Raw genomic sequence first — 16,471 nt, forward strand, 5'->3', positions numbered from 1 at the left:
ATTCGTAGTTAATTGTATAAATTTCATCAAGAGTAAGATACCCAGCCATGAGAAAATTCAAAAATAAAAGGACACATGAAAATGGATTTTGGAATAGATGCGGGGTGGAACTTTTTCGCCACATGCCACGGCAAAGGTCTATGTGATGCTTTGGGAGGAGTCTTGAAACGAAATGCTGCTAAAGCAAGTTTGCAGGGGCATCTCATTACAACTGCTAAAGAGCTTTATACATGGGCAATTTCTAAAATCGATTCAAAAATGCACTATAGCTTTTTTCAGACGCAGATCATAAAGCGATGGAAAGAACACTTAAAACTCGTTATAATCGTGTCAAAAAAATTTCCGGAACACAGTCATATCATAGTTTTAGGCCAGAAAATGAAAATTATATTATTGTGAAACGATTCTCGTTCTCAGAAGAAGAACATTCTTTGAAACTTAGAAAGTATCTTTAAGCATGTTTTATGTCTACAAATAAAAAAAATAAAAAATAAAAAGTTAATGAATTTTATTTTAAACCAGCCATGTGCATAGTTGGAAATCATAAGATTGTCTTATCAAAGCATTGATTATAGTCCAAATATGGACTAGATATGGAGTTCCAAACAGTCCGTGAAAGATGTACTACCCAAATTTAATATAAATATATTCTATTTGAATTCATATGCTATGAATCACTGTAGTAATTATTATTTACACATAACGCAAAAGCAATCAATAAATTTGATTCAAATTTCTATGAATGTCATGGTAGTCTAGGATCAGAAATTGAAATAAGTAAGTAATGTAACCATGTTACATTCGATATGTATCAATGGAGACGCAGGGTAATTTAGTCGTATTGGAGTAATGAGCGAAATTTCTAAACATGATAATTTCAAAAAATCGTAACTCAAAAACGAAGAAAAATACATCGCTGATTTTTTAATATGTTGTGTAGAAAAGCCGAAATTTTCAAAAAAAAATATAAAAACGTGTTGCGCCCATTGTCTATAAATCATGAAAACCATAAAAAAACAAATACAATCAAAGTTCTGCTATACAAAACTCCAATTTAAAAAAAAAATTTAAAAAAGTATTTTTAATAACCTTTCATTTGATATTTTGATCATTCAAATCGGTTCAATGATTCAAAATGATTTTTTAAAAAATGCCATTTTTGGTAAAAATAGAAAAAAATCTATTTTTTGGACCACCCTAACATGGAAATGGTCACCCTAATGAGAAAATAAAAAAAAATCAAAGCACTTGCTTCTATTGATAACACAACCAGCTTAACAACCGTATTTCAATGCAACGACAATGCTATAAAAAGATGGTACAATGTGTAATCGTGCAAGGTATTCAAGAGCGTATAGAAGCAAATTTGATGGTGTCAAGAACCTTGTATAAGGCACATTGCTGAGTATCAACCATCCGTGTAAGGTACAATTATGGAACGTAGAGGAGGGTTGTATCGTATGGTGCTGTTCAAGAGCAAAAAACAGGATTGTACAAACTTGCGTCTCAGCCAGGACCTAACCACCCAGCAGCTTTTGTCTGTTGTCATGCAGTGCAGAAGTGAGGTAGATTACAAATTACCTGGAAAGAAGGCACGAGAAGTCCATGAAGACTCTCTACTGGTGTGTTTACTTCTGGCAAACAGAGAAAGAAAACTTGTGAGAATAGGAACTAACTCGAATTGCTGCTGAAAACCTGCTTGATTTATAGTCCTGTTGAGAAAGCTTAGAGTCGTAAGTAAATAATTACACAACGCCAAGAATTCAACACAAGCTTATAAAGACGTCTGTAAACAATTCACAGCTCGGATACTAAGTGACATGACAAATCTACCTTGCAGCATATATACTCATTACACTATCAAATTAATCACAGTTATCGACGAGTTTATAACATCGAAGTAAGTGCCAGTCATTTTGATACAAATATGTAGCTCTCAGTTGTAATGTTATTTGTCTTTGAATTGGAATTATTGAGTATTAAATATATGGTAAGGGAAACTCCACACTCAGTTAGAGAAGACGTGATCCCCAAAGGATTAGACACACTTAATTCTGAGATATGCCTGGATAAATATAAATCTTTGTTTGGGGCTTCTTGAACAACCCAGAATTTTCGAACATTTCATCCCGGAATGTGTATAAACATATATATTATAATGCATATCATAAAAATCAATTCATCAATTTAAAAAAAATGCATTTTCTGGCAAATTTTAGAAAAACATTCATTTATTAATATATACATCATGTCATAAACTTGAGCGTAAAATCATATGAAAGATTAGTCCTCTCTCCTGTACAAAAACTGTATTTCAACAAAAGGAGATCAAGCCTCCCTCATTCATTGGGCTAAAGTTTAGCATTAAGTTCTGCAATGGTGTATATGCATTGAAGACGTTAACGCAGACGTTATCGGTGGTTATCGATTAAAAACCCTGGAGCGGCAACACAGTACTGCTCATTTTAAAAATTATTACCATCAGTATTTGTTCTAAACTGATATAAATTTGAGCGATTATTCACATTTATTTATTTTCAATTCCTTTCAAAGAATTCTTTAGAGCTGTGCATATCATACGAGTACTTTTTATTAGTGCACTGCTAGAATGAATTCACACAACGAGGCGAAGATTTTATCTATCTTAGTTACGACATGGATACTGTGATTATGCCGATGGCAATATCTACGAACGGAGTGAATCGTAAAACAGAAGAAATTTTTTTTTTGAACAAGTTGTTCTCTAAAGGACATGGTCCTACTGCCTACTGCCAATAATGCAGGACGGATATTCATTTCGAGTGGAGATGATGGTAGTGTAGGATATAAATTGTGACCGAACATTAAACCAGGCGTAATTTATTCATGTTACGCTTAATCTTTTATCGCCGCCGAAGCCTTAGTTTTAAGATGTGCATCGTCATTCGGTGTACCCTTCGAACCATTCAATATTAATTTAGAGCCATTGTTTGAAGTCAAAGGCTAGATAATATGTAACCATTCGGTTGTAATTTACTGCCGTGCTATTCTTATGTCGATGGTGTTGGGATTTCAGATGTCTAAGAGCAGGGCTTTATTTTCTCTTATAAAAATGGCAACTTAGTATTTTGATTTTAAAACAAATCAAAATTCATTAAAAATAAATTTAAAGGACAGCCTTAAGGTCACAAATTCAAATTTGTTTTTAAAATACTTTATTAGGGAGATTTTAAGTCGTAGGCTAGTTCCACGTGTTAAAACAGCTAAAATAAGTCATTTAATTTGAATTTTCTATATCGCAAGTGGGAGCTGGGTAACCCTTCCCTCTGTTTTATATTCGCTCAGTCCAGGAAAAATAAAAAAAAATAACAATTTTAAATGTTATAAAGAGGGGCGTAGGGAAGCCCTTTGATGTTTTCGCAAATTTTATCACATCGCGTCTCTTACCGATGATATGTGCTTACCTCTCATTTATTTATAGTTTTTTCATTTATTTATTTATTTATTTATTTATTTATTTATTTATTTATTTATTTATTTATCTATTTATTTATTTATTTATTTATTTATTTATTTATTTATTTATTTATTTATTTATTTATTTATTTATTTATTTATTTATTTATTTATTTATTTATTTATTTATTTATTTATTTATTTATTTATTTATTTATTTATTTATTTATTTATTTATTTATTTATTTATTTATTTATTTATTTATTTATTTATTTATTTATTTATTTATTTATTTATTTATTTATTTATTTATTTATTTATTTATTTATTTATTTATTTATTTATTTATTTATTTATTTATTTATTTATTTATTTATTTATTTATTTATTTATTTATTTATTTATTTATTTATTTATTTATTTATTTATTTATTTATTTATTTATTTATTTATTTATTTATTTATTTATTTATTTATTTATTTATTTATTTATTTATTTATTTATTTATTTATTTATTTATTTATTTATTTATTTATTTATTTATTTATTTATTTATTTATTTATTTATTTATTTATTTATTTATTTATTTATTTATTTATTTATTTATTTATTTATTTATTTATTTATTTATTTATTTATTTATTTATTTATTTATTTATTTATTTATTTATTTATTTATTTATTTATTTATTTATTTATTTATTTATTTATTTATTTATTTATTTATTTATTTATTTATTTATTTATTTATTTATTTATTTATTTATTTATTTATTTATTTATTTATTTATTTATTTATTTATTTATTTATTTATTTATTTATTTATTTATTTATTTATTTATTTATTTATTTATTTATTTATTTATTTATTTATTTATTTATTTATTTATTTATTTATTTATTTATTTATTTATTTATTTATTTATTTATTTATTTATTTATTTATTTATTTATTTATTTATTTATTTATTTATTTATTTATTTATTTATTTATTTATTTATTTATTTATTTATTTATTTATTTATTTATTTATTTATTTATTTATTTATTTATTTATTTATTTATTTATTTATTTATTTATTTATTTATTTATTTATTTATTTATTTATTTATTTATTTATTTATTTATTTATTTATTTATTTATTTATTTATTTATTTATTTATTTATTTATTTATTTATTTATTTATTTATTTATTTATTTATTTATTTATTTATTTATTTATTTATTTATTTATTTATTTATTTATTTATTTATTTATTTATTTATTTATTTATTTATTTATTTATTTATTTATTTATTTATTTATTTATTTATTTATTTATTTATTTATTTATTTATTTATTTATTTATTTATTTATTTATTTATTTATTTATTTATTTATTTATTTATTTATTTATTTATTTATTTATTTATTTATTTATTTATTTATTTATTTATTTATTTATTTATTTATTTATTTATTTATTTATTTATTTATTTATTTATTTATTTATTTATTTATTTATTTATTTATTTATTTATTTATTTATTTATTTATTTATTTATTTATTTATTTATTTATTTATTTATTTATTTATTTATTTATTTATTTATTTATTTATTTATTTATTTATTTATTTATTTATTTATTTATTTATTTATTTATTTATTTATTTATTTATTTATTTATTTATTTATTTATTTATTTATTTATTTATTTATTTATTTATTTATTTATTTATTTATTTATTTATTTATTTATTTATTTATTTATTTATTTATTTATTTATTTATTTATTTATTTATTTATTTATTTATTTATTTATTTATTTATTTATTTATTTATTTATTTATTTATTTATTTATTTATTTATTTATTTATTTATTTATTTATTTATTTATTTATTTATTTATTTATTTATTTATTTATTTATTTATTTATTTATTTATTTATTTATTTATTTATTTATTTATTTATTTATTTATTTATTTATTTATTTATTTATTTATTTATTTATTTATTTATTTATTTATTTATTTATTTATTTATTTATTTATTTATTTATTTATTTATTTATTTATTTATTTATTTATTTATTTATTTATTTATTTATTTATTTATTTATTTATTTATTTATTTATTTATTTATTTATTTATTTATTTATTTATTTATTTATTTATTTATTTATTTATTTATTTATTTATTTATTTATTTATTTATTTATTTATTTATTTATTTATTTATTTATTTATTTATTTATTTATTTATTTATTTATTTATTTATTTATTTATTTATTTATTTATTTATTTATTTATTTATTTATTTATTTATTTATTTATTTATTTATTTATTTATTTATTTATTTATTTATTTATTTATTTATTTATTTATTTATTTATTTATTTATTTATTTATTTATTTATTTATTTATTTATTTATTTATTTATTTATTTATTTATTTATTTATTTATTTATTTATTTATTTATTTATTTATTTATTTATTTATTTATTTATTTATTTATTTATTTATTTATTTATTTATTTATTTATTTATTTATTTATTTATTTATTTATTTATTTATTTATTTATTTATTTATTTATTTATTTATTTATTTATTTATTTATTTATTTATTTATTTATTTATTTATTTATTTATTTATTTATTTATTTATTTATTTATTTATTTATTTATTTATTTATTTATTTATTTATTTATTTATTTATTTATTTATTTATTTATTTATTTATTTATTTATTTATTTATTTATTTATTTATTTATTTATTTATTTATTTATTTATTTATTTATTTATTTATTTATTTATTTATTTATTTATTTATTTATTTATTTATTTATTTATTTATTTATTTATTTATTTATTTATTTATTTATTTATTTATTTATTTATTTATTTATTTATTTATTTATTTATTTATTTATTTATTTATTTATTTATTTATTTATTTATTTATTTATTTATTTATTTATTTATTTATTTATTTATTTATTTATTTATTTATTTATTTATTTATTTATTTATTTATTTATTTATTTATTTATTTATTTATTTATTTATTTATTTATTTATTTATTTATTTATTTATTTATTTATTTATTTATTTATTTATTTATTTATTTATTTATTTATTTATTTATTTATTTATTTATTTATTTATTTATTTTATTTATTTATTTATCTTTTTTATCAGATAAGTTTTTGTTGTTGTTACTTTCCCTCATACATCAGTTAAATTTACGACAAAAAGTGACAGTACGACAAATTGGATGTTTTGTCAAAAGACGGCATGGATTACCGGTCATCTCATGGTTCGTCGTCTCAGTCTGTCAATGGGTGGGCTAAGAAAAGTATATCTGTGATATAGATATAATCGTATGTAAACCGTAGAATAAATATAAAATTAAGCATGCTACCTAGTGGTCACAAATAACTGTAGTTACTGGTCCCAGGAAGATAAAAGTCTACTCAAATTATCCCAAGAACAAAAACAAAACATTGATTTAGGCTCCACGAGCACAATTAAGCGAATGCCAGTCGAATCCTCTTGCTCTCTAATTTATTTATAATGCACAACTTTTATTGTGCCCACCAGTCGTGATTCGACACACTCTCATCGAACCATGACGGCTAATTCTATTGCTGATTCTCCTACCACCTCCTCAATCAACAGCTACGCGAACCATCGACCGACGGACGCGTTCCTTGCGAGAATGATCTGGTGCTTCTACCGCAATGGGAAAATCCAGTAAATGCCAAGCGCTTTAACAATGATGAAAACGGATTTAGGCAGAGAATCCTCCGTTGCTACCAAAGCTAGAAGGACATCACCAGGACTATACCAGCATGGAGCACTGAAGGCGAAGAAGATTGAAAGAGGGCTTTTATTGCTCTGTTATTGATTTTCCTTTAGGGATCGTGATGCCTTCGTAGGATTTTTTTTCAGTTTTTCTGGAAAACTGTTTATCTCGTTGTTTATTTTCAATCTAGAGATATATAGATGTATAGATGAAGGCATAAATCTACCACTTTATATCTTCAAAATGAACGCATCAAGTGATTGATTCTGCGATTTAGGTTACAGTGAAAACCTGAATGTTAATTTAAAATGTTGAAAAAAATCAACCTTTATTTCAACTTAAAAGTTCTGGACAAGGGAAATTGGTACTCATGTTTCAAGACATTCTTCTAAACATCATTTAAGGATCAATGAAATCATAATTCCCGTTGACTGTTGACCTGTCCAACGTGTGCATTGAATTGTGCAATACTGGAGGTGGCGAGAGCGGCACTCAGAGTTGATGCATTCGGATCGAAATTCTGTGAGAAGAAGATCAATTTGTTTTTAATAAATCCTAAGAAGACAGATGTCGATTCGTTCATTTTGGTAATCTCTATCTTAAAATGGAAATCACTGTTCACGCACAAGTAAGCGTTGAAAAGCTAATCACCGGTGCCAGAAATCCACGGACTGAGTCCTGTCACGATAGTGATATCATTACATAGAAAAACACTTTGTATTCGGTCAAAAACTACACATTATTGTGATGATAAAGTATAAGATAAGCACTTTGACTATATGTTTTAGTATTACTTCTGCGTGAAGTCAACAATTTACATAGTTGAAGATGCTAATTTTAAATAACAGACTATAGTGGTAATTTTTATACGATAGATGAGAAAATGAAAGTATAGAATTGATAGTTCCGTTAGGGTACGGCAGTATGAAAATTGCATATAGAGAGTAGAAAGCGAGCAAGGACAACTTAAGGAAGGTACAAATCGGTTTGATCATCTCTCTTTACCAAACTCCCCCGTTGGAGAGGGATGGTGAGGGGTATTCCAAATAAAAAGGTTATAAGTGAAATCGGTCCCTATTTCGAAAATAGAGAAAATTAAAATAGGCCCAATTGAAAAATTATACCATCTTAATTGATGAAATCGAAATTGACCAGCAGTAGAATAAAATGAGGCAATAGTACACAGACGGAAAAGTACACACTGGTCCGAAATACCGGTAAACGAAAAAATTGACCAATTATTTTCAGTTGGATTGACGCCTCTACTAAATACAAGCTTACTAGAAAAATATTACTATTTTTTTTTGGAAGTGGTATTACGATATCATGGATGAAGATTATAACCTAAGTATTCCAGGATTATTATTGGTTTGTATCATAGGTATTTTATGGTATGTATCAGCAGACGATATAGGATAAATGTAATTTATGGGACACCCTTTTCATTATTGACTTCGAGTGGTGCAAGAGTACGAATGGCTTAAAATGGTGATCAAATCGTTTCGGTTTTGAAAAATGTTGATAGGGCTTGTTTTTAATCTGTAATTAGTATGCTTTATGAAAAAATATGTCCAAATAATTTAATTACATCAGATTTGTACAATTTTATTAAAATTTCTATCGCTAAAAAACTACCAGCTGTCAACACATTAATAAAGAAAACAGATGAATGCATTAACATAATGACAAATTAAAGTCCACTTTTGCTATTAAAAAGCATTCATTGAATTCAAATATACATTTCCAAAATATTTAATAAAAAGTGCACTCTTGCCCCACCAGCTCGATAAAAGTACGCAACTGGAATCCTTTAACTAAATTTAATAGAAGTTGAAAATGAGCGAAGGGCCATTAATGTGACAGTTTTTCAAGATAGACGCACATTTTTGGCTAACCCGTACGATGTACGCGGGGACTTGAAGTATGTCTCCAAGTCCACAGGCAGTGGACTTGGAGACATACTTCAAGTCCCCGCGTACATCGTACGGGTTAGGCAAAAATGTGCGTCTATCTTGAAAAACTGTCACATTAATGGCCCTTCGCTCATTTTCAACTTCTATTCAATTTTCATACTGCCGTACTCTAACGGAACTATCCACCTACCCTCTTCTAAAGATCATTCTCTAGCTAATAAATCATCACACTAAAGCTTCATGTTAGCATTTCCAACCAACTCTGAAAATCGTTAACTTCGCGTATGAAGTAACATAAAAACACTTTGAATGTAAATTTAATGTTTAAGAAAAATGTCGTGATTTTTTAAATAGCATTCTATAAGGGATTGTGGCCAAAAATTCAAGGAATCGACACACGGCCATAAACTAAAATTATATGTTACGGTAAAAAAAAAATCATGGTGTTTAAAACTAAGTGCGTACTTTTGACCTCTACCTTTCTTAAAACCCTCTCCCCAAAACATGGCCGGTTCTGTAAGCCCGAAACGTACCGTGAGCTAAAGCACAGCGTGGTGCCATGCGGGTTGAGTTTGAAACATTGAAGTTGAACAACAAGAGAAAATTTGGCAAAATAAAGAACGACGAGTTTAGTGAATCATGACGACAAATTCTAAGAGGCAGCCCCACGGTGAAAATTAAAATCCCACAGAATTTCTCCATTTCCAGATTGCTTCAATTTTACATAGAACAAAATCTTAGTCGTTTGTCTATTTTTTGAATATACATACCTACTTCACGAATTTTTAACAATAGCATTACCGTTACCTTTAGCTGTTTTCTGACGCATTAGAAAATGTTGGAAAATCAACCAATGCTGGAAAAAAAAAATTCTAACTTTATAGGATTCCGCACTATACTCAATTCTGTTTTTTCGCCTCTATTTTTAATCGTGTGATTTCAAATTGCAACCAAAAATCACAAAAGTATAAAATGGTATTAGAAATGAGGCGAAAATAAAAAAATAAAAAAATCGCTAAAAAACAAAATTGAGTGTACTTTATTGAATGGGCGCTGTTCTCGTCGTATGTGTTAAAAACAATAAAGACCATACGTTTCATTCAGATCAGATAAGGCTTTAGATGACCTAGTCAATAAAAGCACGGTTTTACCAAGCCGGAGACAGTGGGTTCGAACCCCGGTCTGGTCTAGAGATTTGTCGGTTTGGAAAATTTCTCAACTTCCCTGGGCATAAAGTATCATTGTGCTTGCCACACAATATACAACACTAATTTGAGAGCAGGCACAAGCTGGTATAAGAGCTTCAAAGTCAGGAAGAAGAAGAACGTTTCAATCAAATGTTGTTACCGTTTATTACAATTGGTTGTGTATTTCTGTATGTTTATCGTATTCTGCATCCACCACAGCATCACCACCGTCGTATCCTCCACCACCACCACGTACAGCATAACCGCCCAAAAGATCCAGCAGTCGCCGGCTGGCCAGGTATCTGTAGAAAACATACACTATACACGCCACACACACACACAGCATGTAATTTGTAGGGAAATAAACCTCTAAAGTGTAATTCAGTAGCTTTTTCATTCAATCACACTATATCCGAGTCTTGATTAGTCCGGTAAATCACTCCAGCCGACCTTGAGGCTAAGAATTGACCTCCAGATCGAACTAGCCATGAAAAGAGGTCGTTGGATGACCCACCCTCATTGGTAGGCCGTTGCTTAGCCAAGGTGTTTGTCCTGGTAGCCCCCTAGGTACCCCACCCGAACAGTAACAATCTGTACACTGAAAAGATGTTTCACTTAAAGCACATAATATTTTTTCTAAAACAAAAATAATGATTTTCATCTGAATATCACATAACATCAGAATTTCTATGTGAGTAATCATATAGATTTCATTGGACACATAAAGTTAATGTGATTTAGTGGTGCAATTTCCAATTATGGGATCACATGAAAGTTATGTGAAAATCACATGGATATTTTCCACTGGTTATGTGATTTATTTTATGAGTGTACCACTCATAAGTGTAATTTTAGTCTTGTCAAGCGTTACTTATTGTTGCATAGGGAGGAGGGGGTCCAAAATATGGATTATATGCGTTACGTAATGTGTGTATCACTCCTAAGCTAAACTATGATCGGTGTAAGTAAGGGTGATTTTATTCCCCATATGACAAAGAAAAGTTGAGTATGCCGACGTGGCACAACACTCTATAAGAAAACATACTAACAATCAGTTGCACAAACACCTTCGGGGATTTTCAAATGTTTTGCAATACCTATTACACGGATTGTCACAAATTCTAGGACCTCCTCCACCCCTCAAGAGTGCATGTCATATTTGAAACGCCACTTCTCAGAATTTCAGGACACATAAGTGATAAAAGAAAAATAAAATCAATAAAAGCATAACTGTTCCACCTCTACATGAAATCCTATTTATACGGGACAGCTATGCTTTTATGGCTAGCAAAGTAAATGAAGAAAAAATCACTATGTTTTCCTACACACGTCGTTGTTCCAAGTGGATGATATAATGGGATGGGAATAAAAATAAATTCATCAGCGAAGATCATTATTCGTCTACGGCTAGGGCTTCTTTTTTCGACGCATGCATGTCCCTGGAAGAGCAAGAAAAACATGCACACAACGGGTATCAATTCAAGGGGAGAAGATAGGTCCAAATAGAAATATATGATGTTTCAACTTTAACCCGTATGATGCCAAAAATCATTCTGCTGAAATCCCACATCATACGGAAATTCAAAAGTCCATAAAGAACCTACACGGAACCAACATGTGACTGACGATTGACACGCAATAAGAGGGATGCCGAAATCGAATAGCACCGCCACGCTCAGAACACGATCGACTTATGCACGTGACCCTTATGTGAACTGCTGTTGGGAAGACTTTACAGCACACAAAATTTCGTCCGCCGCGAGACCCTCACTTAAGTCATACCTACAAGTCATGCGTAGTCCGTGCGGGTTTTTTTTTTTGTTGCTTTGTTTTTCTTTTGTAATGCACCAAGCGGGAGATGAGTGCGATGAGTAATGCAACCATCATCATTCCCATACACATCATGCTTCACCGCCATGAGAATGAAGTAAACATAGCAAACTATACAGAACATAGCTCCGCCTCCACGACGCTGCCCAAGCCATCAGGGGTTCAAAAATGGCTGCTTGGATTGGTTGCTAGGGAGGAGTCTCTTTATTGATTTTAATTGAGTATAAAAAGCTGATCAAGACCTATGCTTAATTCATTGATAATTTTGCATTTGCCCTGATACCGCGTTACTCTCAGATTGAGTCCGTGCCTTCGATCGACATTGTGTGCCATTAATATTTGAATCAAATTCACTTTCGTCCTCATAGGAACGGGATGATTGTTCCGCGCGGTTCCACTCTCTCCTCGCGCATTCGCGGCCTTTATTAAGATAAATCAGTGTGCCTCTATTAATTACAGTGTTATTTATTGACTTAGTGAAAATACGGCAGTGATTTAGCAAAGTGATACAATTAAAATTAGCGTTAATTGAAATTTAATTGAAGCTGATTGGTTTTAATGAAATTGCTAGAAAATGGAATCAGCTGGTTTTGATGATCAAATATTTAGTGATTTTAATGATACCCTCAGTCCGCTCAGTGCGAAAGCGATTCAAGCCGGAGGACCAAGTGGTCACAATATACAGGTGGTGCTGGGAATAAATCACCCTTCACCGGATTCCTGCACGCAGCGGTTGCCCGAAGTGAATAGTATCCTTGCAGCAGGATCGCCTAGTTATAAAAGCATCGATTATACTAATTTAAATAAAGTGGACTACCATCCAAATGGAAAAATTGATTCTCAATACTCACCTAATTCCGGAAAAATGGAATACATCAACTGTAAGCTCGAATATTTCTCTCCGCCACTCAATGTCGATAATAATCCGAATAAAATAGAATATGTTAAAACCCTAGATTACAATGCCAATGGTCGAATGGAGTATTCGCCCCCATCGAAGGCAACAGACTACGGAAATGGCAAGCTGGAATATGAAACCACCATGACCATGTTCCAGCAACCTCCACCGATGAATCCCACCTCGCTAAATGGTTTGAACGATCCAAGCAAGCGGAAAAGTGATGAAGTGAACAGTGCATCTGGATCATCAACTCCTACCACGACTACGCCAATTACAAACGGCAATGGAAGTGATTGTGCGTCAAGTTCCAATAAAAAGAACGACAAGAAAAAATCTGACCCTAACGGAATTAAGAAGAAGAAAACGAGGTAATTGCAGTCTAGAAAGTTTTCCACTGATTGTAAATGTATGTATGTATGTAAGGTAGCCACCATCCCTTCAAAGATCTTAATTTTTCCACTGATTGTAAATGACCAGTTAATAGAACCTCTGCTAACAAATTAAGTGATTGGCTAGCGGTTTTATTGATAGTTGTTTAAATGTCATGAAAATATTTTAATGATCAAAAATTTACTAGCTCAGATTTGATCAAAGCAGGAGTGAAAACCCCATGAAGCGGATGCTAATTAGCCCATGAAACAGAGTTTTCAAACCTACTTGGATTGCGAACTGTAATCCACTGAATCGGACATAATTTGGGGCGGGAGACCTTAACTGAATGCATCAAAATATGTTGAACACTAGTATTCTCTTGATCTACACTTAAAATCAAAAGTATTCGTAGATCAAAAATTATTGGGCACTACAAACTATATTTTCTAATGTTTTCAAAATTATTTCCATACAAATATATCTTAAGTCTGGTACGCAGCTGAAAAGTGCTAGGGAATAGGACACGGAATGCTAAAGAAATTACTTTTCCTTAGCATTTCTTGACCCACTACGCAATTCAAAAGAAATCGGTAAAGGAAAGATCGACTACATTAGTATCGCGATCGACATGGAGGTGGCGCATTATGAATGAAAGTTCACGTTCCTTGCGGAATAATTGTCTGATCAATTATTCCATTAGGTAATTTTAATGTTTGTTGTAAAAATAATGTAATGTAAAATAAGTAATTTTTGGAGATTATTCCCTACAGAATAATTGACAGCTATAGGGAGGTGTCTTTTACTAAATTCTGAGATCATAACGAGGTGTCGTCAAGTTTTAAAATAAACAATATTTAATCTTTTAAATGTGTAGAACCTCTTAACGAAACCCCTTAATGAAGAGCTTTGAGCGTGTTGGTTTATTTCCTTTTAATTCCGTTACTATTGCTTATCTTTTGACAAATTGACGAAATATGCGTATCTGTCAAAAGATAAGCAATTATAACGGAATTAAAATTAAATAAACCAACACACTCAAAGCTATTCAAAACAATATTTAATTTTTATTATAGCCTGGTACGCAGCTGAAAAGTAATGACGTTTTTACGTGCTACGGGATAGGACACGGAATGCAAAAGAAATTACTTTTCCTCAGCATTTCTTGACCCAGTACGCAGTTCAAAAGAAATCGGTAAAGGAAAGATCGATTACATTAGTATCGTGATCGACATGAAGGTGGCGCATTCTGAATGCAATTTCACTTTCCTTGCGGAATAATGGTCTGATCAATTATTTCGTTAGGTAATGTTGGCGTTTATTGCAAAACTGATGTTTTGGATGCATTTAAACAACATAAACACTAATAAGTGTTGATTTTACAATTTGACGACATCTCGCTATAATCTCAAAATTTAGCAGACTATAGCTGTCAAATTTTCTTTTGGGAAAAATCCTCAAAAATTACTTTTCCGTTTTCTTTTCAGCTGCGTACCAGGCTTATGTTGTTAAAATGCATCCAAAACATCAGTATTGCAACAAACGTCAAAATTACTTAACAAAATAATTGATCAAATCATTATTCCGCACGGAAAGTGAAATTTCATTCGGCATGCGCCACCTTCATGTCGTTCAAGATACTAATGTAATCGATCTTTCCTTTACCGATTTCCTTTGAACTGCGTATTGGGTCAAGAAATGCTAAACAAAAGTAATTTCTTTAGCATTCCGTGTCCTATCCCGTAGCACGTGAAAACGTCTTTACTTTTCAGCTGCACACCAGGCTTACAGGTGTACTATAATGATAATAATCTCAATCCGACTTTCGATAATCCAACAATACCGGATTAAATAGTGGACAAACTCAATTTATAATAGGCCGTTCGCTTCAAAACTGACCCCTAATAGTCTATAAACCAACAGTATGTATTATCTAGAATACTTGCCGTAATCTATTTATTTTTTCGAGATTTTCCCAGAGATATTCAATGTTTGTTCGTCCATTGTTATTTATTGTTTGTCTTATTTGAGTGATGTGGACATAAAATGGAAATATTATTTGCATCGGCCATATTAACTAAACATGAATCATTCCAATTGTTTTTGTTACTTCATACGTGAAGTTTACAATTTTTCAGAGTTGGGAGTAAATACTTTACTAATTTCAACAAGCTTTAGTGTGATTAATTTACTAGCTAGAGAAAGTTCTGAATAGGATAGGTTGATAGGCTGGAGTACGGCAGTGTGAAAATTGAATAGAAGTTGAAGTTGACCCATTAATGCGACAGAGCTACTGGATAAGGGGACTTGAGGTATTTCCTCATATCTACAGTAAAAAGAATGCGCGTTTGACTAGCTCATATACTCTGTGGTTGTGAAATAGTTCTAGCGACGTTTATCACTACCTAATGAGGTGTTTACATCTGTGCGGATTTGTTAGCGCTAGTGTATTTCCAGGCGATGGTGTGTTATAATGCAATTCCGAGGGGTACGCAATACAAAGAACCGGTGCGTTGAAGTTAAAATGCAATCAAAAGTACGTCAAGTAATTAATGCGTTTTGAAGTAGTACTGACGGTAATAAAAATTAACTATCCGTACTTAACGTAATAAAAAGTATTGAAAATATATTTAAGGTACTATAATTACGAAATTTCGACTGTAATTAATGGACTTAAAAAGTAGTTATTGTTCTACACTGTGTAAATAATGTAATTAAAGCAGTAGTTAATGGAATTAATTTAATAACAGGCGTTGCCTGCGTTGGAGTTAAATGTTATTGCTTGCCCCTAGTGCAATTCTTCTTTACCTAACTGTTGTTGTTCTCTCGTCATGACCAACGTAGTCATCTCAGAGAGAAGCAGTAGGGTGGTGTTGCGTGCCGTACCATCATCAGCATTATTTACGGTAATTACAATCAAAGTATTTTTTGTTACTTCATAAAGCTACATGTTGATATTAGTACAACTTGAAAGTTAGTGCCATCCCACAATTTGCTATGTTTTAAAGTACCCTACAATTCACAAA

The 16,471-nt window shown here is 28.9% G+C and overlaps 1 protein-coding gene across 3 annotated transcripts in view; it reads left to right on the forward strand.

Annotated features, from left to right (window-relative positions):
• Positions 1–12,445: 12,445 nt before the first annotated feature.
• Positions 12,446–16,471, forward strand: part of LOC135714096 (retinal homeobox protein Rx1-like) — a 28,689-nt gene continuing 24,663 nt past the window's right edge. Inside the window, exons 1-2 of one of the 3 annotated variants that reach the window (XM_065237365.1) lie at positions 12,446–13,056; positions 13,132–13,444. In XM_065237365.1, coding sequence (XP_065093437.1) covers positions 12,750–13,056; positions 13,132–13,444 — 620 coding nt within the window. In that variant the 5' untranslated portion in view covers positions 12,446–12,749. Of the gene's footprint in view, positions 13,445–16,471 lie in introns of all 3 variants that reach the window. The other 2 variants (XM_065237366.1, XM_065237364.1) reach the window with 2 other exon arrangements.

The sequence above is a fragment of the Ochlerotatus camptorhynchus genome, unplaced genomic scaffold, assembly GCF_037179485.1.
Source record: "Ochlerotatus camptorhynchus isolate MF236.1 unplaced genomic scaffold, CSIRO-AGI_Acam_v1.1 ptg000609l, whole genome shotgun sequence".
In the NCBI taxonomy this organism is placed as follows: Eukaryota; Metazoa; Arthropoda; class Insecta; order Diptera; family Culicidae; genus Ochlerotatus; species Ochlerotatus camptorhynchus.